The 24,863-nt window shown below is 40.3% G+C and overlaps 1 protein-coding gene across 3 annotated transcripts in view; it reads left to right on the forward strand.

The window, feature by feature from the left end:
* The window catches only part of bcas3 (BCAS3 microtubule associated cell migration factor), a 338,917-nt gene that overhangs the window by 84,170 nt on the left and 229,884 nt on the right, over window positions 1-24,863 (forward strand). For all 3 annotated transcript variants that reach the window (XM_039783695.1, XM_039783713.1, XM_039783703.1), the window contains exons 16-19: window positions 6,072-6,222; window positions 23,657-23,781; window positions 23,998-24,163; window positions 24,249-24,346. In XM_039783695.1, the coding sequence (XP_039639629.1) occupies window positions 6,072-6,222; window positions 23,657-23,781; window positions 23,998-24,163; window positions 24,249-24,346 (540 nt within the window). The remainder of the gene's footprint in view (window positions 1-6,071; window positions 6,223-23,656; window positions 23,782-23,997; window positions 24,164-24,248; window positions 24,347-24,863) is intronic.

Here is a 24,863-nt window from a genome sequence, read left to right on the forward strand (position 1 = left end):
TTTTGAGCGAGCTTTGGTGGCATAGAGGTAAACAATTTGTGTGGAGAGGAAAAGGGACGGAAGGCATTGGCCAAAATGCAATCTCGGAAACCCATCAGCTATCTCCTGACGGCGATTTAGCTTTTTATTAGCTTCTTTTAAATGTGTCTGCATATGCACATCTCACTAATTTATTTACATCTTTTAGATCCCCAATACATTTTCCTCATCATGTCCTCATTTGTCAGACTATATCATTCTACTGTCTATTTTATTCTGACACACATAAACAAACCAAATAATCTGACCAATCATCCAGTGCTTACTTGTGATACTGCAGACATATTTTGGTCGGTATATATCGCTTCCATAGCATTGAGGTTTGACACCCAGCCCTAATTCTAGACAGGCACTGTCATCCACTTACTGCGTGACGGAGGTTACGCAACACAGCCCATATTTTAGTGGTCCAAGTTTGACCATTTAAGAATATACAATATAATTGAAGAATTATTTGTAGGAATTTGCCTTCTGGAGAAGGAAGGCTCCTCACTAATTACGCCAAGCTTTCAGTCACCAGACCATCATCAGGTTATAGGTATTGGACCTACAAAGAGCTCCGCATTAATTTGTTACCATAATGTTGTTTTTCTGTCTACAGACGTTTGGCCTGAAAAATCATTCCACTGTGAGACAGTTTTGCTCAACACCCTCACAGCTAGCACACACTGTGTGATTAAGTTCAAATTCATTTTGAGTGTGTATCTTCTTGTTGGTATGTTTGTTTATGAAACCCTGTAATGAAAGCTGCCTCTCCCAGACTTACACATCCGTTAATCGTTAACAGGAATTTAACTTAATTAAAAATAATTAGTACTTTTTCTCGATCCCCAGTGGGGAAATTACAATTTAAACTCTGATAGAAATCACTACACACAGGTCTGAAATACACACACATGCTCAGGACCTATTCATGCATAAATGGAGAGATGTCAGAGGGAGTGGGCTGCCAGTGCCCTGAGCGGTTGGGGGGGGTAAGGTGCCTTACTTAAGAGCACCTTGGCAGGAGGTGAACTGGCATCTCTCCAGCTACCAATCCACACTGCGTACTTTGGTCCATACAGAGACTTGAACCAGTGACCCTCCGGTTCCCAACCTACGGACTGAGCTACTGCCACCCCAAATATAGTGACTGGCTATAATTCATGATCTAAATGCTGTTGGAAAGATTTTACACGTACACACTGATCAGCAGCTAGAACATCTTTACTACACACCACAACTGTTGGCATCTACATTCAGAAAGAGGTTTTATCTTTTTGGCCATGAAAATACGAAGTAAGCTAAATTGACCTGCTTTAGTAATAAATATATTCCCTTGCTGGGACATAATAGTTTTTTTTGTCTTCCGTACTCTGCCTCCTTCTCTTTCTCTACCCCTGCATCTCACAGCTGCAATATCATCCTCCGGTCCAAGGTCTCTCCTAATTCCCAGAGTATCACTCAACATGTCACCTGCCTAACCTGCTGCCTCTGAACCCAGTTCCTTCCCAGTCCTGCTAGAGTTTTTTTTTCCTTTGACTGAAATCTCCTCTCTGGCAGAACAATTCAAATAAGACACAGTGTTTGTGTGGACACACACAGTCTTCAGAGCTTGTCCTTTCGCACGTCTGCTCCTCATTGGAAGCGTCCTGCTTGTATTGGATGCAAATTGGGTATTAAAAGAGGGAAGAGAAACATGAGATAGCGTGACACCGAGCAGCTGAGGAGAGAGAAAGAGCGCGAAGGCTAGAGAGAGAGAGAGAGGCTCAATGCGAGAAGAGAATGCAAATGCTGTTGAGACAGGGAGGGATAGCTGGACGGATGGATGGATGGAGAGCTGGATGGATGGTTGGATTAAGGGAGAAAGGGAGACGAGGGTCAGGTGACTGTGTGACTTTTTGGCAGGGTCAGAGTTTTTCTCTGGACGACGGCAACAGAGCTGGATTTGCATTGATGGATCTTCTTTCCATGGGCATGTCATGTATCACTGCTTGGGCACATCACGCCCCGGTCATTAATCAAATCATGGCCTCTGTCGAGAGCTGTCTGTCTGCCAGACACTTCTCATCTGTCTACCTCTCTCTCCCTTTCTCTTTGTAGCAGCCTAGTAGGCTTTCTCTCTTTTTTTTCTGCGAAGACTTTGTCTTTCAGTTTTTGATTTCTTATAATGAATACCCAGATACCTCAGCAAGAGTTGAGAACATGCAACAAGCCTGTACAGTTACATTTCAACAGGTCATTTCAAAGTTGTTTTCAAAGTTGGAACCAAGGCTCCAGCGTTAGTGGCAGTTCTACGAACAATAGTTTCTGCAGTACTGTAGTGATAGGTACAGGTAGCAAGGATGGTACAGTGAAAATAACAGCTGGTGATAAATATGTCAAAAGCTCTTTGATATTCAGACTAGATTTTGTGCTCTATGGTTTTTAGTGTCTCTTTTGCTCCGACCTGAACGTGATCAGTAAAATCTCTAAAAATAAATTTCAAATACTTGAATTTGAAATCAATTCTAAGAGTAAAAATAAATAAAAGAAGTGCGTACACATGGTTTTGTTTTAGAAATGTCAGTCTTTGTTAAATTATGGACACATTAACTGACCTGATTTTCACTCCCACTGTTAGCCATAGGTGGATGTGGACACGCCCTTAATCAGTTGTTTGCATATGTCTGCTCTACCACTCTCTCTATGAAAATTTCACAGAATTGCATTGGCAAAACTCTTTTAACCACACCAAAGGGGTGCCTGGGTAGCTCACCTGGTAGAGCGTGCGCCCCATGTACAGAGGCTTTGTCCTCGACGCAGCGGCCGCGTGTTCATTTCTTAGCTAATGCTATTATTTGTCCGCACTAATCATAGAGCAGGAAGTGACAATAATTGTATCATTTATACTGTCTTTATCAGCAGCAGTATCTCAGTCAATGTTGTCATTTGTCGGAAATGTAATCAATAATGATTTAGATTATAGCACTCATAGCCATTTTGTCTACATTAGAGCATAACATAACCTGAATAATGAAACATGGGAAAACACTTAAAAAAAAAAAAAAACCTTATCATCCCTACACCACATTTCAATGTGTATTTCTAATTCATCAATTTAAGATCTGTTTTACAAACACACAAAAAAAAACACGTTTCTGTACAGGTATATAGCATGTTCTGTTTTCCAGTGTGTTTTTTTGCAGTCCAACTGTTCAGTTCTAGAAAAAACGCTAACAAGCATAAAGAAAAGAAAAGTCCTTTTTACACTCATTTTAGTATGTAGACTTTATGAAAGTTGATAAAAGTCAAACTTTTGCGCGATAGAAGCAAAACCTTCACTTCATCAATGTCCCTCCATGCTTTTGCTCATTCTGTCTACAACTCCCCACCACATACACACCTACACAAACATGCACATCACACACCCTTGCTGTCTGTCTCTCAGCAATCCGAGCTTCTCTTTTCATGTATCATCTTCTGCCGGTGCGTGATCTTTAACACGTTCCACATTAACTTGTCTTCACTGGGGGCTATGACAGTGTAGGACCCCTTGGCCTTGACTGACAGCACCGTATGACTGTTTGGTCAACAGTGATCATCACCCCTCATCTCTGTCCCACCAGCACCAGTTCTGCAATCCACAGCGGGGCTTATTTTTAAGGGCGTGGGGGGGGGGGTGACCGCAAATAATGCCGTGGAGCAAAAGTGAAATGTTCATTTTAAATGAGGATGCTAAATTCATCGACAACCCCACCCCCAATCCTCACCCTCCACTCCCCTCTTAGCTGAAGCACCATTATGGCTTTTCAGGCTGCTTCCTGTACAGATTTTTTTCTGTTCCTTGTTTGCCCCCTCCCCTCAACACAAAAGGTGGCTGCCCAGGCTCTGGGGGTGTAGCACTTTTGAAATGTGAAGGGCTTTCAGGAGCTGCCCTGGTACAGACCTCTGTTAGTCTTACCAAGAGCGGAGCAGAAGGAAATGAAGGACGGGTTTGTGTAATGGTCTCCTCTCCCACCCCCTCCTCCGAAGGTCAGGCAGCATTGTTGGCCAGCGGAGGTCTAAAAGAAGCCCTTTAGAGGAACACAAAGCGGAGGTTTGGCAGGACTAATGAAACTCAGAGCTACATGTTAATGATCTAAAAGACTGGACCAAAACACTAAGCAGTCCCTTTCCGCTCGCATTCAGCCTCCTCTTGATCGCTCCTTCCAAATAATGACAAGGCACTCTCCTCCTCTACCTTTATTATAACCTTTGATGTCCGCCTTGTTTTCTTTGTCTCCGTGCCCCCCCTCTCCCTCCTTTTCATTCCTTTATGTTACGCGGCTGTCATTCATCTATTAAGGTAACAAATGGAACGACATTCAGAGAGCGTATTGTGGTGCACCCACAGGTTTGCTCTTTATTTCTTTTGAAAGCACTTGAACTTGGAATTTTCCTTGGGCTGCCCACTGAATCAGCAGGATACACTTTGGTTGTTGTAGCTATTGTCACAGGATTACAGGAGCATATTTGTTTTATAATCCCCATTTATTATCCCCTATAGTGTAATGTTTCTATGTAGCTGTTGTGTGTGACTGTTTCTTTTCCCATTGTGGGGTCACCTTACCAAAACTACAAAACAAACCCATATTGTCATGCTTAGCCCGAGTCGTATGCCGCCATGCAGGTAGTTATGGTTTTATTTGTCCAGGTATAGACATGAAATCCTCTGATGCGCTCCACCCCAGTACAATTGAGCTAAATGGAACCGTGGTTGTGATTTTCACAGCATTTAAAAATGAAGTATAGAAGTTTAACAGCAACAGTCTTCTAACAAACAGTGTCGACAAAACCAGTTTTTGTAGGGATTGTTTCTACAGTAGAAACTAGTTCCAGTAAAACCAAATTGATAATTAAGGGTAATTTAAAAAGCAAGGGTAATTTAAAAAGCAAGAAATTAGTATTATTTGTCTTAAAACATGGTCTGCTGACCAGGAGGTCGTCCTGATTCAAGCGCTTCAGAAAAAGTTGGATGTAATCAAATATCTAATTGGTGCATGTACAATATGTCAAAGCTGTCTTCCCTCGTGTTAATGTTCACTAGAAAATGCGCTTGGGCTTTGTTGTTTAAAAAAAGTGATACATGTAAACAACATGCACACGATTGCATGGCCAACATTTCCTGCCAGAGATGATCTCTGCCTGCCTTGCAAACAAATAGTGTTGAAATGTATTATCCAGTAAGATAGAAGCTAACTGTATGTGTTAAATAAAGTGAAATAGTATTAAAGTAAATAAACTAGCAGCCTCTCTCCTGATGTATCTGATTAAGGTCAGGAAGCCTTTAAGAAGCCCTTTTGATATGGCAGGAGCTGCATGGGATATGTGAGATGACTTTCTTTGGGTCGTGTGTGTGTGTGGATGTCTGTGTGGGTGGGTGTGTTGGTGTGGGTGTGTTGGGCCTGTTGATTGGCCTTGATTAACAGACTGCCAGGCACTAGAAGTAGAGCTAGAGCCTTAGTAATGTGGCATCTTGAGCTGGTTATTTCCAATCATTCCACAGGAGGCCTTGAACCTGGGTTTTTGTGTGTGTGTGTGTGTGTGTGTGTGTGTGTGTGTGTGTGTGTGTGTGTGTGTGTGTGTGTGTGTGTGTGTGTGTGTGTGTGCGCGCGCGCGCGCCATGTTCACTCGATGCCTGCTGATAACTTGTGTGTGAGAGAGAAAATAATAATGATGACTATAGGAACACAGTATTCACACAAGGTGTTTCAGTTTTGTAAACTTTCTTTTTTCTGGTCGGCTGCTGAATGCCTAGTCTGACGAGAAAATGAACGAGTGAATTCTTAATTGAATTCAGACTGAGCAATGTTGACAATTAGCATATGTAAAGCACTGAGCACTGAAAATGAATTATGTATACAAAGTTGTACCAGAATTCACAATGTAATTCTCAGTATACCGCAGCTATTACATGGGAAGGCTCTTGATTAACATATTTGCCCTGTTAGGATTTCTCTGACCTTGCTATCCAGGGAACATCCAGTACTGAAAACGCTTTTAACAACCCTGTATTTCTATTTTGTTTCCAGCCAAGCTGAGCAGCCAGGATTCATACAACAACTTCACCAATAACAACATGGGGAACCCGCGACTGTCCCCGCTGCCCAGCCTCACTGTGGTGCTGCCTCTGGCTCAGATCAAACAGCCCATGACCCTGGGCACCATCACCAAACGCACAGGGTAGGTAGCACACACACGCACACACCTCAGTATACACTTCAGTTTAAGATGTGTATGACATAGCAACAGTATACAACTATTCCATCACAGAATCCATAACTTAGTGGGACATATCACAGCACTGGTATTCTTGGTAGTATTCCGTTGACGTAGATATATGGTAGGTAACACTTCATTTTAACCCCCATACTGTATTGAGCATTTATAAGCCATCTTATTTAAACACTCAATACATTATTATAACACACTAAAAGCAGAGATAAGGATGTTTTTCAAGTGCTCATTGTGTTATGTATGTCAATTATTATACTTTCAGTTTAGTTTAGTCATTCAAACATGTTAAGACATGAATGAACGAAATTGGTTACCCAGGTCAAGCAGTGTACACAAAAAATAACAGTTTGCAGTGTCATATGTTATAACTTCTCCTTTAAAGTGAATGGACAGTTATAGCTGTGATCGTATTTATTAACAGTTTATATACATGTACAAATCATTCACAGCCAGGTTAAAACTATCTCTACATGTGCTCTAAACTCATGAAGACCTGACGAGCTTGAAGAAGAGCTTGGAAATAATAAACAAGAGATTCATACTTCAAAGTCCACTTACCAGATTTCTCCTGAAGCTTTCAGCCTCTTCTCATTGCCTTCCTCAGTGGATTTTAATTTGCTCAGTTGTCATGGAGAGGGAACAATTCTATTATGAAAATGAATCTATCATGCATATTTATGAAAAATTATTAAATATAATGAACACATACTATATATCTCATGAATATAAGAAAAATATATAAATATAAAATGTTCATCTTTTCTATGTACAAGTGTATTATATTATCAATCATTCATTATTTGTTTATACACCGGTTACAGATACTTCACAGCAGGAGTTGTTGACAAATATTTTATTAATAATAAATTAATAAATGGCCTTATATCTGCCTAAAACTACGCTATATTGTGTTATGCTGGGTTATAACCTATGTATTAACTGCTTACAGATGCTAAATAGGGGGTTAAATAAAGTGTTTCCATATTTATGTTGTGTGAAAAGAACATGCACTACAAATCAAAGTTTAAAAAAAAATAAAAAAATAAAAAAGCTTTCAGAATTGACGTTATTCTCTGAATCTGGGATTCCTCAGACCTTTGGCTTTAACATTTTACCTCCCACATTTTTTCCATCTGCAGGATGTGAGCTCTATCTAGAGCTTTCACTGCCAGTGGTACTATGAAAGGTTACATGAATGTGTAACGTTTATGTATGTATTGATACATTAGACTCATCTTTTAGTCACTGGGGTTGTTTTCAAAAGAACTCTCTTTTGTAAAAAAAAAAATAATAATAATAATAATAATCCAGGTACAATGCACCACAGAGTATGCAACTGAAATTCTTAACATGCAATGTCTCCGGAGGGGGTGAGTGTAAAAGGGTTAATGGCAACCTCACAAACTACTAAATTTACAGTTTGGCGACTGTTGAGACACAAATTTAAATCACACTGCATTACATCCTTAACTTCAGTCTGCGATTTGCTGTCTTTTCCCATTAATCACATTGTAAAAACACTGTATTGTGTCAACAGTGGCCTTGTGTAGGCCAAAGCTTTTCCTCTCACATCCAGCTGATGCTCATGGACTTCTTTTGTCTCAGGCCACCACTTTTTTGCATAGGGTAATGAAGCAGAACACACATGCGAGTCTGGTCTGTGGGCTGTTTGGAAAGCAGATAAAACACATTGTGCAAATCAAGAACAGAAATAAAAACCTCGCCAATCATTTTTAAAATCATATTCAAGTCCTATTAAATGCAGTGTAACCCTGCTAGCTTCGAGTATTGAAAGTTCAGTTGGAAAAGTAAGACAGCTCTGCTCTCATGCACCTCTGTCCTCCTTTCTTTTTCACCTGGATCTTTGCCATGCATTGCAATTATGTAGTTTTAAGACCATCAGCAACTACAGGCCTTTGCTAAGTGCATTTACATACAGTACAGGTGGCTTCACAAATATGGGGAGATTTTAATATTTTCATTTAAATGTAATTTTCATGCCCTGTTTGAATGGGAAATGCTATAATGGTTCAAAGAGACGGTGAGGGATTTATTCCCAGTGATATTTGACAAGTGAGCTTTGAGGATGAAAATAGAGACCTGATCCTGCGGTCAGTGTGGACAACATCAGGCTATTTTCCAAATCATTAAGATGACTTGCAAAGTTCATTTGCTTTGTGAAGTATATTATTGCTTATGGGCTACTGCGGTGTCCTGCTTTGGTTTATGTGTTATGTCCTGGTACTGGTGGTTTGCATTCGGTTTAGCAGTCTTTTAGCGGTAATGTTTAAAGTCATTCGATGTGAGATTCTCAAAATAGGTCTGATTTCAATGGTTTAATTTAAGGCCTTGAAGTTAAATATGTCCTTATTCGCCTTCAGTGAGAGATCTTAAGGTTGCTTGTGTTCACCTATAGTTTTCAGTTGCTGTGCTCAGTAAAATTGTTGTTATCTTAACCCTTTAAAAAAAAATGTGATGGATAGATATTATAAAGATAGATAGATATTATAATCTGTTGCAACTTTATAATAGCCATCCAAATAATGTTTATTTATTTATTTATTTTAATCTGATAATCTGAAAGAATGTTTTTATTTTATTTGTATTATGTCTATTTTGGAGTTTCCCATTTTTTTTGCTGTAGCATTTTTTTTATTGTCTCCATCCTATACTAGGCTTTTATTTTTGTTGACTTATTGATGCTTTTCTTATGTGTCAATTTCAATGGCTAATCACTCATTGCTACAATGATTGTATTATTTTTATTTCTTCGGCAGTAAGCTGTCGCTGCTGTGTAGTTTTATTATTTTGCCTCCATCTTTGGTGGTATGCAGTAATTAGTACTTTTTATTTATGGTTTTATTCTTTTTTGTTTTACTGCTGCCAACTGCTTTTTTTTTTTTCTTTCTCCAAGATATTCCTTGTCAAGCATGCAGTTTAGTAATCGCTGTGAAATATGGGGCAATTATTGTTTTAAACCTTTCGATTCTAGTGGCAATATTAGACCCGTGTTTTGATACCAAAGCAATGTATTTTATAATACATGAATTTGAGAAACAAACGATAAAGAAAACCTTTTGCCTAAATAAAAGGTTTTCTGTAATTGGCAGAATTTTCAGGAACTATGTGATCAAACAATAAGAAGCTGACTAGACATTGGTGGAATTTGTTAGTTAGAGCTATAGGTGACACCCTTTTTGTGTTTAGTGATGTTGGGCTGGGTCAAAAATAGTCTGTGTGTTCATGGTAATGCAGTAACATGTTACCCAGTGCGAGTGTTTGGCTCATTGATGTATTTTTTATTAGTTTTTGGACAATAATGGAGCTATATGGGACAGAGGAATAAGATATATCAATGCTCACGATTCTTGTTAGTAAGGTATATTTATATTTTTTTTGGATGTTTTCATGGGATTTCTTGACAATATGAACAATAAAAGATATAGCCTGCTTTATCCTTAACCTTCAAACCATCTATTTGTGTAAGAGGTCTACAAATATTCAAAATTTTTCACCCATTATACTTGGTCAAACACCTCACACAGCTATGCTGGCTCTGTAGGACATTATCAGGCCTGGTAGGCTGCCTCAGTACTCCTTCCAAATCCATCCATCCAGGCCAGAGGAGGCGTCAGTATTAATGCATCAGGACATGCAGCTGTGCGGCCTGCTCCTGCATGCACACGGCTGCACCAATACACCAAAAACACATGCACATAAACACACACACACACACGCTGAGTAAAGCAACAGGTTTGGCCCCTAGAGTGGGGGGTGATATCATATGCTTTCACGCTATACTTGCACAGGAGTACCCAGGCACCATCTGTCTGTCTGTGCAGCCTCTCTCTTTTGTGTGTGTGTGTGTGTGTGTGTGTGTGTGTGTGTGTGTGTGTGTGTGTGTGTGTGTGTGTGTGTGTGTGTGTGTGTGTGTGTGTGTGTGTGTGTGTGTGTGTGTGTGTGTGTGTGTAGCGTCCAGCAGCTGTATTTACACCTGTATGGGCAGATTCCTGTTGGCAGGGCGGCAGAGGAACACACCAGCTGCTTAACCTACATTCCCTACCAGGCTTTGTGTGCACTGTGCCGTGACACACACACACTCAGATAGACAAGATGATGAAGCTTTTACCCCCTTTGTGTGACCAGGCTATCTGAAATGACCCTGGCATGCCTATAGACCACCAATGTGTAAAAATGCTGCTGTTTGTCTTCCGTTGCCTCACAATTTTTTCATCAAAGAAAACCTCAACAAGTTCATGTGGAGTCCCCTCCTCTCTTAATTTAGATTTTGGTGTTTTTCCCCCTGTCGAAGGGAGGTAGAGTCGGATGTGTCTCAGCATCCGCCTGATAACCCCCCCCCTCCAGACGAGGCCAGGTCAGGGAGTGGAGGAGCACAGCCAAGCTTCTGCTAGTCCTCAAAGTCTTCTGAGAGTCCCGAACAAGGAGAGGAGTGTTTGCTCTGACTCGGCCTCTTGTTTCATGTCAGCCAAATTTGGTAGAAGGTTGGCCCCAGATTAATTAAATCCCAAGGTACAAAAAGACTTTCGTCACAAAATCAAAAGATTCTCTCTTGGTGAAATGTCACTGGTGGAACTTAATCTGTGAAAAAGATTAAGAGAGAAATATTCAGTCAGCTCCAAAAGTGTATTTGTCCCTACAGTCACCAGAGTTGTATGAGGATTTAACTTGTCAAAATGCCTGAGACTGATACATGTGGGATTTGTAGGCAGACAAACTATTGCACACTTATCCCATCTACACACAGTCTGACTTTAATACAGACAAATGAAAATCCAAATGGAAAGATTGTCACACAGAAAACAAAACACCACCCTTGACCAAATCCCACTGATGACATTTTCAAGCAAATGCAGATGGAGTGCAGGCGAGGTAATGATAAAAGACAGCAGCAAGAGAATGAGAGAATGAGACCCTGTGACCTGCTGCAGATGTGCCCTCAGATTACTGTAATACGTTTGTCTGAGCCAGCCCAGTGCGTCTTACAGAGCCTCACTGAGACCGGCGATAGAAAGGGGCTTTAAGAACGCAATGTCCAACATCCCATGGCAGCAAGACTTAACCATTTGTACAAATCACCTCACTTTCCTCCCCTTTTAATGGCCCAGGCGGAGCTGCTATTAGGGCCAATGGGTTAAGAGATGAATGTGTGAACGATTATTCTCTGGGAGTGGGGTCGTCGCCCTCACAGGTCGATTACGCTCGCTCTTTGCCCCTCTTTCTCCTTCCTCTTTCTCTGCCTCCTCTCAGTAACGCACCCACTCACAGTCTTACTCCCCTTTTACTCCACTGACCCATGCTTAACTCATGTTTCCCAACATGCCACTGACCTTTGTGGGACTCTTCTCCACCAATCCTGCTGGATCTGGCCTGCGTCAAATAACTGTGCGGCCTTTGTTTATCACAAACCGTTAACTTCCAGCTCAACATGGTGGACCGTTTTCTCAACGTGACCTTATTCTTTTGTTTTAGTGTTAACAGTGTGCAATTTGATATTCTGATTCACACTAAACCTTAAATGCTATGCTTTTCAATTTAACATCACATATACTATGTGGTTGGCAGCAATTATTAATGATTAAAACTGCTCAAAGAATCATCTACATTAAAGCTTTAGTGCTTAACTTTTTAATATTAATGACCGTCCGTTACATTCAAGCCATTGCCAAATGAGTTGCTACAAGGCAAGGCAAGGCACCTTTATCTATATAGCACATTTCAGCAACAGGGCAATTCAAAGTGCTTTACATAAAACATAAAAGAGCAGTTAGAACACAATTAAAAACAATTTAAAAGACAAGAATACCTTTTACAGTGCAGTATAAGAATTTAAAGAACTGAGAGATAAAATACGCGAATAAAGCGCAGTTAAAACATTTAAACATTACCCATGATTGACAAAAACTTTTATAGTATACTATTTCTTTTTCGATGTGATCGTCACCACAAAGCTTATTTATTTTTTCGGCAAACCTTGCAAAACCCGGTACAGCCCTGCAAAGCTAATTAAGACCACCAGCTCCACACAACTCTCTCTGGATTTCTCAGTATGGCTTTGCTCAGAAGATTGTGGCGTCTGGTGACTTACCCGCGCAAAAACTCGACTGAAGATAATTACCTCTTCTTTTCTTAATCCTCCGTGTCCTCCTTGGCTACTAGCAACTGCTGGGGGGCGGCAGAAACTACGCACTATAGCTTCAATCAATGAACACTTATAGGTAGTTCTTTTATTCTTGAAAATGTTTCTTTTTTGAAAACTCAATGTGGCAACTTTATAACAGCCATCCAAATAATGTTTATTGACATTTGCAAACTATTTCTTGAAGGTTGACAAATCATTTGGTAATCATTCACTAATACTTAAAGGTGCCGTAGGTAGGATTGTGAAGATCCAGGACTTAGCCAAAAAATGTGAACATCAACAACTTTTCAGTCCCTCCCCCCCTTTCCACTAAAGCCCAAAGCCCCTCCCCCCACAAGGGAGAATGAATGTGTGTGCATGAGTTGTGATTGACATGCAGTTAGGACCCCCCCCCCCCCATAGGGTCAGTTTCAGCAAATATGACTATAGCCATAAGGCTTACCTACTATACCTTTTAATATAATATATACATAATTACAAATTATGGCATTACTAATATTTAGTAAACATTATTTAGTATAATTTCATTAAAATAACTAATTTAAGATTAATTATCTATCAATTTACCATTTATTTGTGATGGTTATAATACAGGGTTACCAAAATATATTTTGCTAATAATAATAATTACAGTAGCAGTGGATTTAACATAATATTAATAGTAGCAATAATAGTAGTAATTATAATAGAAATATGACTAATAATAGGAATAGTAGCAGTGGGCGTCAAGCAGTACCACGGCAGGAGGCGCAGCCCACGACCCGGGTGCAACCGCGATTCACTAGCTCTCAGGGAAATCCAAATAGCAAGCACAACATTTGTCCAAAAAGGTATTCACTGGTCCCACCTTGACCTAATTTCCCTGATTAACGAGCAAGGTTCCAAACCTGACCTGAAGGTGCTTTTAGTGCACAAGCTGTTTGACGTGAGACAATAATTTCTCAGCTGACACTTGACCCTTGACGGCCTGGTGTGGAAGGTGCAGTAGCTGTTAAGCTGTATTGTCAGCTTGAGTGTTTATCAGTTTTTAAAGAGCAACAAAGAGTAAATTGTTTTACTGTGTTAATGAGTGAAAGTTTTTTGTAGCACTGCATACATATATATATATATATATATATATATATATATATATATATATATATATTTCTTTTTTTTCTTTTTTTTGAGAATACTGCAGTTTATAGTTTGCACTAATACTGATGATAAATTTCTTTTAGCGTTTTGATCAAGTTGTCTCCCATGTCCAAAGTACAGTCATTCTACTGTAACTATATATAAATTCAAATTTAAACTTTTCAGTTTCTGTTGTGCAACTGTTAGGCTATTATCAATAACTCTAAAAGGATGAATGTGACGAACAGAGGTTACTTTTTAAGGTGAGTTTTAAATAGAGGCCTCCATGAGCCAGAATGCTCTCAGTATTGTTTTTGACTGGATATTTAGTTTTTCTTCAACTACTACTGCCATTAATTCTCATCACCAACAATACATTTTACTAACAATACGACAATACGTTCCAAGAAAGAAGGAGGGAGAAATTCAAAGTGGCATCTTGTAAACCCCAAAGCCTAGTTGGCCTTTGCTACCCCCATGGAGATCTCACCCCATTTGTCCATCACTCTCCCATTGGAATCCATCCATTTACCCAGCTGGAGGCCCAGAGTGTGGGAGGGTGGGGTGGGGGGGGGCTCAGCAGGTTCGATAGGCTCAGCGGAGGGTAGACTGTACAGACTGTCCACCCCCCTCTGCAACTCTTTTGATAAGTGGCAGTTTACCAGGGGCCTCCGTTACACCAACCAGCATGTTCATTTCTCAACTTGCACTCCAGGAGTAAGACATTCCAGGGCAAATTGTTGCTCCCTGTCTCCCAGAGGAACATTTTGCTACACATCCATGTACCAAGACTAATTGAAGACTGTGCTATCGTTGGGAGGGCCCAGGCGGATGCAGCGAAAGCGATAAAATAAAGAAGTGCTGCAGAGTACTTTGGTTGGCTGGCGATTCTGTTTTTCATGACTGGGGGAGGTTGGCTGGCGGGGACAGAGTTCAGTCTCATCGGACCTTTATTGCTGTAGGGAAAAAGCTTATTTACTGTAAACTGTTTACGGAGCTCTGTCACTATCTCTGGACATGCAGAATAAACACAGGAACACACTCCCACTCCTAATGTCTTGTAAACATTAGAAACATGCACAGACTGACAGATAGACAGAAATACACCCTGAAAAAGACACTACACTGAATGACTCTTACGCACACGTACACACACACAGACACGCACAGGGTACTTGTTAACATAATCACAGTAAACACACATTTGCCCACACGCACATTCAAAAGACAATGCTCGGCCATAAATACACACTCGCACTAAAAAAAGAAGTTGCATGCAAACACACATCTTCTTGTCTTCACAATGCCTGAGTGCTGTTAGTTTTATTGGTGTCCCCAGTTGTTATACAAATTGGATAAACTCTTCATACTTAAACTTCCTCTATCTCAACAGAACCGTTTCCCATCGTTTTTTCTGTGTCGTATTTACACGGTTGGATTCAGACCTACATGTTTCTGCACATGTACCCAATCCCTTTAAAGTTAAGGGAGAAGAAAAACATGACAGATGTCTGAGGAAAAAAAAAAAAAAAAAGTCTATGGACATGCTGCATCTGCCAAATATATGGTATCACACTTTACAGAGCAGCTTGAGCAGATGAATCATCAGGCCTTCCCGCAGGTTCTCAAATCCATCTTAGCGCACAGACATTCTGTTTCCTGCCTCGTATGTGTTGTGCACTTAAACAGACACGTCAAAAAGTATGTAATTTGAAACTTGTGTTTGCTCAAGTGTGCTAGTTTAATAATGCTTTTTCCGTCTATCTCTGTATCCCCACCCTCCCACTCCTCACCCCTCCCCTCACCCCTCCCTCTCATGAAGACCCTACCTCTTTGGGGCGGGATGTTTTGCCATTAAAACTCCATGGTGAGTTTTGCTTCTCCCCCCTTGGCTCCCTCGGCAGCATGCAACTGAATACTCCGCCACAGCAACACCACCTCCTTTACCTCTCATTTGTCTCCCGGTATATTTTCAACACATTCTACAGAGTCTGTGCAGTCATTCCTCAAGGGGGCGAAATCCCAAAGAGGAGTGTTTGTCAATTTTCTCATCCTTTTTTTTTTTTTCTTTCTTTTTTTTGCTGTTGAGTTTTTTTGCAAACCTTTTTTTCTGTGTATGTTAAGCTTTTGTAGTAGGATGATTCAACATTTTGTCTTAAAGCAACTACTGTACTGAAGTGAACAAACGTCTTTTATAGGAAAGGATGGCAAACGTAAAAAAAAAAACCCTGAATGCTTTAGGTCTGTATCATAGGTGGTGGTCTAGGGGACATACTGTAGGGCTATGCCATAGCACTCGTTGTTTGGTTGCCATGTGGTTTCTTTGAAACCGCCCACTAGAGCCACCCTCTAGAAAATGACATATCTGACTTCTTGTCTTTTTCTTTCTCTCTGTTTAGACCTTCCATGATGTTTTTCTAAGAGAAACGCCTTCGTGTAAAGCGCGTTGTTCAAATTTTCTTTGAGCACGATTCTGTTATTAAAAACAAAGTCTGCTGGATGTGTGTTTGCACGCAGTAATTGTGCTTTGTCATATTCTGGTAAAAATGTGAACAGTGGCTATAGAAATGTGAGTTTTGTTTGCAAAGGACTAAAGGTGTGTTTTCTGTTTAGTTAATACGAACTAAATAATTTAATTTACGGTTTGTCTAATCAGTATTTTATTATCACAATGGTTCAAACCACTATGTGGGAATGTGAAAGATGTCACTTAAAGTTATAAACCCACGGAGAATTATCTTCCGAGCGTTTATCATCTTTCGGCTCATTGTTTTCATTATTCGGCCTCTCTATGTATGTTAAATACTTTCTGCTTCAGAGTTCATCAACAGGGGCCTCATTTATAAAAGCGTGCGTAGAATCCACAGTAAATGTTTGCGTATGCCCAAATGAGATGTATGCCAAAAAATATATTCTGATTTATAAAATCTTGCGTACGCCTGCCAGTGTGCAATTTTACTTCATAAATCCCAAATCAATTTAGAATTACATGTGGATTGGCCTCTGCATGCCTACATTCAACCATAAATGGTCAATGCAAAGCACCTCATGAATGTTGATGCATAGAAATGAGCCCGCTGATCAATGGTTCTTTACAGTCAATCATAGCAACACACCTTTCCAAAATGGTCACGGTTATCAGTGGTATCCCCCACCCTAGAATATCATTTCAAACTGGAAGTTTGATAGGTGAACACAATTTCAGCTTTCAAGTTTTCTGAACTTGGATTTGGAGTGTAAAGATTGTGCGAGAGCTGTCACTTGCTTTATTTCCAGACTTTGCTAATTACACAACCCGTATGTGCTGGTGGTGAAGATGTTCCTGGTTGAGGTGACTGGAGAAGACCGTGTTTCCAGTGCCCTCTCTGCGCTGACAGCATTTTTGTTCACTGCAGCGATTTTACACACAAAAACTATATGAAAAGTAAAATCGTACTTGGTGATTTATGCACAGTAGACGATATTAGTAAAAGCTACTGAGGCTCTGCCACATCCTGGCATTATCCAGCCTTTCAACAGCTGCAGTGCGCTCAACAACTGACCATGAGTGTCCGCAGCATCCAGTCTGACCCTCTCCTCTGCGCTCCGGGGGGGGGGAGGGTAATGTGATGGGGAGATAGCGCTGCACACCGGGTGGCCATGGAAGCTCTGTAGGGCTTTTTCCATCGCAAGCCGAAGGACTTGTTGTTTAGCCTGAAAGTGGTGGACCTTGACAATCATTGGGCACGGAGGAGGTCCTACTTTGGGCTTGGGAGCTAGGGAACGGTGGGCTGTATCCAGCAACGGGGAGCCTTTAGTGTCCTCGATGCCAACAAAACAGTTTTGGCCTCTGCTTCTAGACTCCAGGTCCTCAAGGGTTGAGAAGCATGGTCCCCTATCCATACTTGCATTACCCATGCTGTAAAGATTATTTTAAATCGGATTACACAAAGAACAACCCTTAAATCTGAATTGTCCTTTAATTGTCAAGAAAAAAACATTAACTGCTCTTAGAAACTGCTAACACAGCTTTAAAATTGACTAAAAATGACATCGGCGAGACAGATAGATCACTTGCTACTGATTTGTCATGGTAAAATGACTACCCTCCCAGCCAGAAAACACTGTCAGAATGAATGAATGAAATCAAATATAACAAAGGCAATTGAATCTGAATTTAAGGCTAATAATCTGAAAATTACTTACTTTCACCTTTGAAGTTTGAGTTAAACTTAATTTTTGAATGCCCTTCACTGAAATTTAAATGTTAGAGGGCACAGTATCTTCCTATTCAAGGAACTTTTTCTTGCAGGGGGCTAAAGCCAAGTCTCTTTTCAACGCTGTCTTGTGAAATCAGATGCTTGCAAGCTTTTAAAAGAAGCCCCATTATGACAGAGTCACTTATGGAGAGATGATTGAGTGGCTCAGTGAAGTGAACTTTTCCCTTCCCGGCTCCGTGCTCTCCAGCTCCTCCCTGTTGACTCCATTCACTTAAGAAAATGAATAGCATGTGGTGCCTTCCCCAAGTCTTGGGTTTCGTCTTTTGTTGTGGGCAGTCACTCATACTTTTTAATTGAAGCTTTTTTCTTTCTGTCTTCATCCACCTCCCGCTTAATCTAGGCCCTTAGTGAATTCAGAGCATATACTTTTCAAAGGTACACATCATTAGCATCGGAATCTTGACCCTCACAGTAACCGACTTCCGCTCAAATTTGAGCTAGTTAGACCTATATTGTTTCTCTAATAGTGTATGTCTTGAGACGTGAGCTATGACAGTCCATTCGCCAAGATCTGCTTACCCAGAGGTTAGCCCACATTTAATTTCTTTTTCCAGGATACCATGAACTGTATCATGCCTTCTCGAATTTCCATTTCATGTTCGCAGCATGTATTTTTAACGACTGTATTTTGTTGTGTGAGACTACAACCTTCTGACCAAATATGTGGGCATGCAGCAATATATTTAATATTATTTGCACAATCTGACTCCAAAGACTTACATATCTAGTGTGGCACAGGTGAAGTATAAGGAATAGGAACAGAAAAAAGTCCTAGTTTCTACGGTGATGGCCACTCTCCAGTGTTCACTGAGTTTCCCCAGTGGTTGTCATTAGTGCTGTGTGTTCGACAGAGCCCCAAGGCTGCCTCTTTTCCAAGGGCTGTTGTAAAATAATAAATGTGACGTTGAAGGATGTGTCCTCTACATGACTGCCCTCTCTCTCTTCCTCTCTTATGTATTTCTCTCCCTTCTTGGTTGCAGTCTTAATACCGGCCCCTTTTCTGATTTGAATTAACCATATGTCCCACAATCAGTGCAACGACAGCCATACAGCTTTTTTTTCACTGGATGGCCAGCTCAAGTAGGCTCTATCATATTTGTTTACTGCAGGGCCCCTGAAAATAAATGGAAGCTGCCTCTGGACTTCCATATCCCCTCAGAGGCGCCTCGCGTTAGCCCCGGGCATAGTAATGCAAAGGGACTTTGATGGTTGCTGTCGCAGATTGAATTATGCCCTTGAGGAAAAGCTATTAGCTCAGTCAAGAGTCCTCATTTGTTAAATTAAAAGTAGAAATGACATGAGTAGTCTTCAATGAATTAAAGTAGCAAGAAAATGGATTCCACTCCCTGCTAAAGGGCAATGGTACCAAAAAAAAAAATAGATTTGCCATTTGTTTATTGATGTTTTAGTATGTTTCATAGTTTGAAACATACTAATCAGTAATGATATCAGGTTACGTTTTTTGTAACCCACTCCCTTACCACTGGTTCATTCCAAAAACTGGTTTCTGTCCTCCATATGGAGAGCAGAATTAAGCCCTTTTCTGCTGGAGCTGTGCCTCTCCGTCATAAGGGCAGAAACCTCAACACTTTTAAGCCACTTCAAGTGAGATCAAGAAGAAAAGGATGATTTAAAACACAGATGAATAAACTTTAGTGGTCACTGCACCCGGAGGAGACGAGAACCGATCTGTGATCTTTGGTCCTGTTGGCAGGCTCGGCACTGGCTGAGGCCTCTTCAAAGAGGCCCAAATCTAGCTCATCAGCTATGAGACCACAGTGGAGAGCCAGTGTTATAGCTTGCTACATATAGGTGTGTGAGGTCAGTATATGTGGTTGCAACCCTAATGATTCCAAATAATAATAAGGACTGTGCCACCTAAGTCCTTTCTTGCTGATTTGTCTTTCTTCCGTCAAGAAAACCATTTCAGATTTAAACAATGTTTTTCCTTCATTTATTATTTAGCTTTCATTTACGTCCAAAGTAAAGAAGACTATGAGGAGGGTAGAGTATCTTCTAGTACACCGTGTATGTTACTCTGCGGTATTTTTGTCAGCCCCAAGCTCTCACCCTTGAAAACCAACATGAGCTTGCTCTGAAATAGGATTTGTGTCGCCTGGGTTATTGAAACCAGTGAACCACAGGGCCTTTGAGGGTTTAACATATTTTCCAGCAATGGGAGAGATGGAACGCCAGTGTTTTTCGGCAATTAAACACCTCACCAAAACAGAACTTCAACTTTGCAGGACCACGCAGTCAAAGTCGGGGAATAGGCTACTGTTCCTTCTCTTGAGCAGTGAACAGAAGCCATATGGTGTCTCGTGAACAACAGATCCCTTGTTTCCCATATTGCCTTGCCATTTAACATTTGTAAAACCAGTTTAACTTGAATGGATCACAGTTCTTGAAAGTTTATACATATCTTATAGGTTTATGTCTATTTTCATCATTCCCATTGCATTTTTCTTTTTAATTTGCCTTACTCTAGTCCGGGATTGTTGAGATTAAAGGGCAAAAAAAGGTGGACATGCTTAGGGGAAAACTGCAGTAATGGAAACACTCCCTCATAGCTAGTGGATAGTCAACTGGACCTGTTTGTTAAATGAATAGGCCCGAGGAAGAGAAGACAAGGGCACTCTGGAGTTAGCCAATGCAATATCCTGAGTGTGACTTTATCTCCCTTTCCATCTGCCTTTCACAGACTAGGCTTACTGTGGATATTTGGTTATTCAGCCTTCTCCCTTTGACCCAGCACTAATAAATACAAGCTACGAAACTTGTATTGAGGCCTTTCTTATGACTACCTTCACCACTTCCTATTTCCTGATCCCTCTTGCACACGGTGTTGGATATCAACATCCCATTGCATCCAAAGAGTAATTTATGAGGTGTTGGCAGTCTGAAGGGAGGTAACAGAAAGAGATTTTTACCAGCAACAGCTTTCAGCGCCTAGTACTGTGAAAGTTAGTTGAACTACTGGTCAGGCAATGAAGGATAATTCTGTTTTTATTTTTATGGTTTTCTTTGTGTAAGTGTTTGAGATTTCATGTTTAACATTTGTGCATCTGTGAAAATTCTGCTAAAATAAATACATTGATTAAAGATAATAGGATAAAATGTAAATAGGGTTGGGTACTGAACCCTGTACTTTTACCGGTACCGAGCAGTTTTGTTGAAGTCACGGCGATGCCGATAAAGTGATTTCAAGTGTGGTTACAGTTTTTCAAAACTTCAGACAGCGTTTGCTGCGATATGATATTAATGCAGAGCCGAAAGCGGTCGCGGTGCTGTTGTTTTACACTTCCTCTGACACGAGCAGGCACAACAGCGGTTTCTGTGCCCTGGGGACTGACTGACAGGCTGAGGTTGCAAGGCAAGGTAACTTTATTTGTACAGCAGCTTTCAGCAACAAGGCAATTCAACGTGCTTTACATGAAACCTTAAAGAGCAATTAAAAACGATAAATTAAAACAGGCTAAAATAGAATAATATACAAATACAAGAATAAAAGTAGAATAATTATTCAATTTAATAGGTTGTAGGGACTGGTTTGGGAGGAGAGAGGGAGGGGTTTTATCTTTGTTTAATTTCTGTCAGTGTAAAATATTCTAAATAAATAACAATATTCTAAGTAAATAGGTTTGGAATTATTTTTACAACTGAAATATTTTTTCTTGTAATTACAGAGGGAAAGTACCGAAAAAAGTACCGTTGGGTACCGGAACCGAATTCCAGGTACCGGTATCAGTATTGGTATTAGTTCAGATGCGAAAGGTACCCAACCCTAATGATAAATCAACATTGATGCTTATTACTTAGAAATACCTATAAATACAATTCAACTTGGGGCTTCAAAGGTGGTGACACCAACCCAACGGTCGGCCATCGACTCGTCGCACTAGTTTTTGCGGTGTGTCCTGAACTGTTGGAACTAGTCGGCCCTTGTTGGCTTTAATTCGGCCGCCTATTCTGCATTTTGAATCGGCGTTGCAGCTGTGGGTGAGAGAAATCCTTTCGAATATTCCTTCTAAAAAAAAACGTTTCAAACTATTCCGATATTTTTGCAGATATTGTCCATAAGAGGGCAAACGTACAATGAGATACATATCTACTTGTATAGGTGTATGTTTTTCAACATAAACATGTCTTTTAAAAGAAATACATACCTACACATTACAGAATAAACAAATAACATAAGGTCCTATATCGTAAAACTTAATTTAAAGATTGTAGACCTAAGGTGCGGCGCTAAAACACAAGCCCTGTCTTGCATCCAGCGCAGCGTGGCGCAAAGCCCGCCGCAAGTGTCATTGCTATTTTAAGGCGGTCCAGCGCCCACGTCGTTTAAATAGAAAATGCACCTGCGCCCATCTGTGCGCCCATGGGCGTGCTGGTCTTACAGGGAGGTGTGTTCAGGTGAATTCTTGGCGTATTGCTATCTTAAGGCAGCGGAAAGTGATCAATAACGCAGCATTTCATTGTTATTGTAACAGCGCAGTAGTAAAATGTGCTTAGATCGTTAAAATAGGACCCTGAGACGCTGCGCCAATGCCGTACAATGGCAGGGAAAACCCCGAACAAAATGCATCAATTTCTTTGTCTTTTTTTAGTGAGTGTAGACAGAGGTGAAGTGTGGTTTCCAAAGGTCAAGGTTAAGCATCCCTCTGGGAGTGTGTGACACCACCGTGAGTCTTCAAGCGCTTAGCCCACCTCATGCCTGATCTGCTGTGACCACGTTTTACTGTCCAGGTTGGTTATAAGGCCGGACAATAATACCAGACCTCGCTACTGTTCTCTGATCATTACCATATGGGGAGCCCTATTTCAGCTGAAAACCTTTTCTGTGTCAGTTTCCTCTTAAACAGTCCTGACATGCTGAATAATCCAATGACTCCCAATAAATTCTCTCCTTTGGCCAGCACAAAGTGATGCAGCCATAAGGCAGCTTGGACACTGTTGTTGTGAGGTGCATGTTCCATTGAGTGATAAATATTGTATGTATTTATTTAAAATATTTTTTTAGATCTTGTGCATCCAGTGTGACTTAAAAGTGTATTAGTCCCTCCCAAGCAGCAACCTCTGGTGTTGAAAAAAAAAAATAATAATAAAAAACGGCATTTCCTTTTCAGACCGGAAGATGATCTAGAATGGTGGCTGAATTGTGTGTAGGGGATAATTGAGCAGGTGGACATTTTGTAAGGCATATGCTGTTATGTTTTTGACTTATTTTGGTTATTTTCTGAATATTTCATACATCATTTGTGTCAGAGAAATAATATTTTTCTCATTTTCTGCTACTTAGGTGGATGTTTTTATGCATTTTCAATTTCCCTTGCTTAGCTCCTTGCATGCAAAGCACTTTTTTAAAGTTTGTGTTGTGCGACGTCGCTGTGGAATTTTCATTTACTTGCCTCCAAGGTGTTACATGTCTTGTGTTACAGTATATTGTTAAAAACCATCACTTCCTCTCGGATTCTGGTTGTTTTCTTTCATGGAACAAATACACATTTAAATCTCGGTCTCAAAGGTGCTATATATTTTATTTATAGTTTACATTTTGTGCTACCAAGTCAGTTTGTAAGGGGAAATTATTGTGTGCTGCTCTTCAACAACAGGGTTTTATGGGAAATGTGGTCCTAATTTTGACAAAACTGTAATTTGGTATAAATTTAGAATTAGCAATTTCCTCCTCCACGGTCCTATTTCGTTACAGGATTTTAACCGTTCACTTACAGGTAGTTTGGGCCCTATGAGTTCAAACACCATATGGAGCACCTTTGAGACCAGACTCTGCAGTACAATTTTTACTTTTTCTCAATGTTTGAAAACTCTTTTTTTCCTCCTGAAGCAAAGCTAAGCCGCCCCCTCAGATCTCCCCAAGCAAGTCCAGTGGAGGAGAATTCTGTGTGGCCGCCATCTTTGCCTCGTCCCGCTCCTGGTTCATCACCAACCCCAACATGAAAAGAGAGAAAGGTTACTTTTGACATTTTTTTAGGGTCAATATCCTGGCAAAGTCCAAACATGTCTTCTCAAAAGTAAATACCAAATGGCAAATGGATACTAAACCTTGGCAAATGTTTGACTGCCTGCAGTTTCTCCCTCATTATCAATAATGCACTTTTTAATAATCATTTTAAGTAGCAGCCGCAGCAGTATTTTTCACTGCTTTATTTCCAATCCCTTTCATAGATCAGTCCAGGCAGTTGGTTGTCGACTCGCTGTACATCATCAGTTGCTATGGTAACTTGGTGGAGCATGTCCTGGAGCCTCGGCCAATTAGCATTACTCAAAAGATTAGCGATGACACACCTTTGGAGCTCAGCACCTGTCCCAGGGCCTGCTGGACTCTAGCCAGGTACTGTAACACTGTTTTGACCATTTTTATTCTAGAAAATATTGCCTCTAATACACTTTCATAATTGATTTGTCATTTGGAGCAGGACTCCACAATGGAATGAGCTGCAGCCACCATTCAACTCCAACCACCCCTTGGTATTGGCCTCAGACCTGGTGCAGTACTATCAGTATCTTCTGGCTGGTAAGTGCTCACCAAATCTTTCTTTTTGTAGACATTGGTTTACACAAACAAGCATATTCACATTATCAGGTTGTGTTCAAATAGAATGCAAAGTAACATTTCATGGAAGTATGAATGTGTTTTAAGTCAATGAAAGTAATAGAGGCCAATACAAATCAGTGCAGATTTGCTTTAGGCAGCTCTAATTAAATTTATCGTGTTTCAGGTGTAAGCTCATTGGGATGCTAATAAAGAAGGAAACATTATGATAGTGCTACAAGCATACAAGAAGGATTTTTTAAGGACCAGGCTCTCTGTACCTCATCAGTTCTGAATTTATTCTGATTAGTCCTTTATCTTGGTAACTTTAGATAAATTAAACATTTCAGCTAAATATTGTTTTACTTTTAGATTTTTCTCAGCTTTTTCATTGAATATTAAATAAAAATGCTATGTTCAAGGAGTTCACTTTTTTCCTTTCATCCTAATACACCATTGTGAAATTAACTAGAAGTATTATTAGCAAAAAATATTGATT

This window comes from Perca fluviatilis, chromosome 2 (genome assembly GCF_010015445.1).
Source record: "Perca fluviatilis chromosome 2, GENO_Pfluv_1.0, whole genome shotgun sequence".
NCBI classification, from domain to species: Eukaryota; Metazoa; Chordata; class Actinopteri; order Perciformes; family Percidae; genus Perca; species Perca fluviatilis.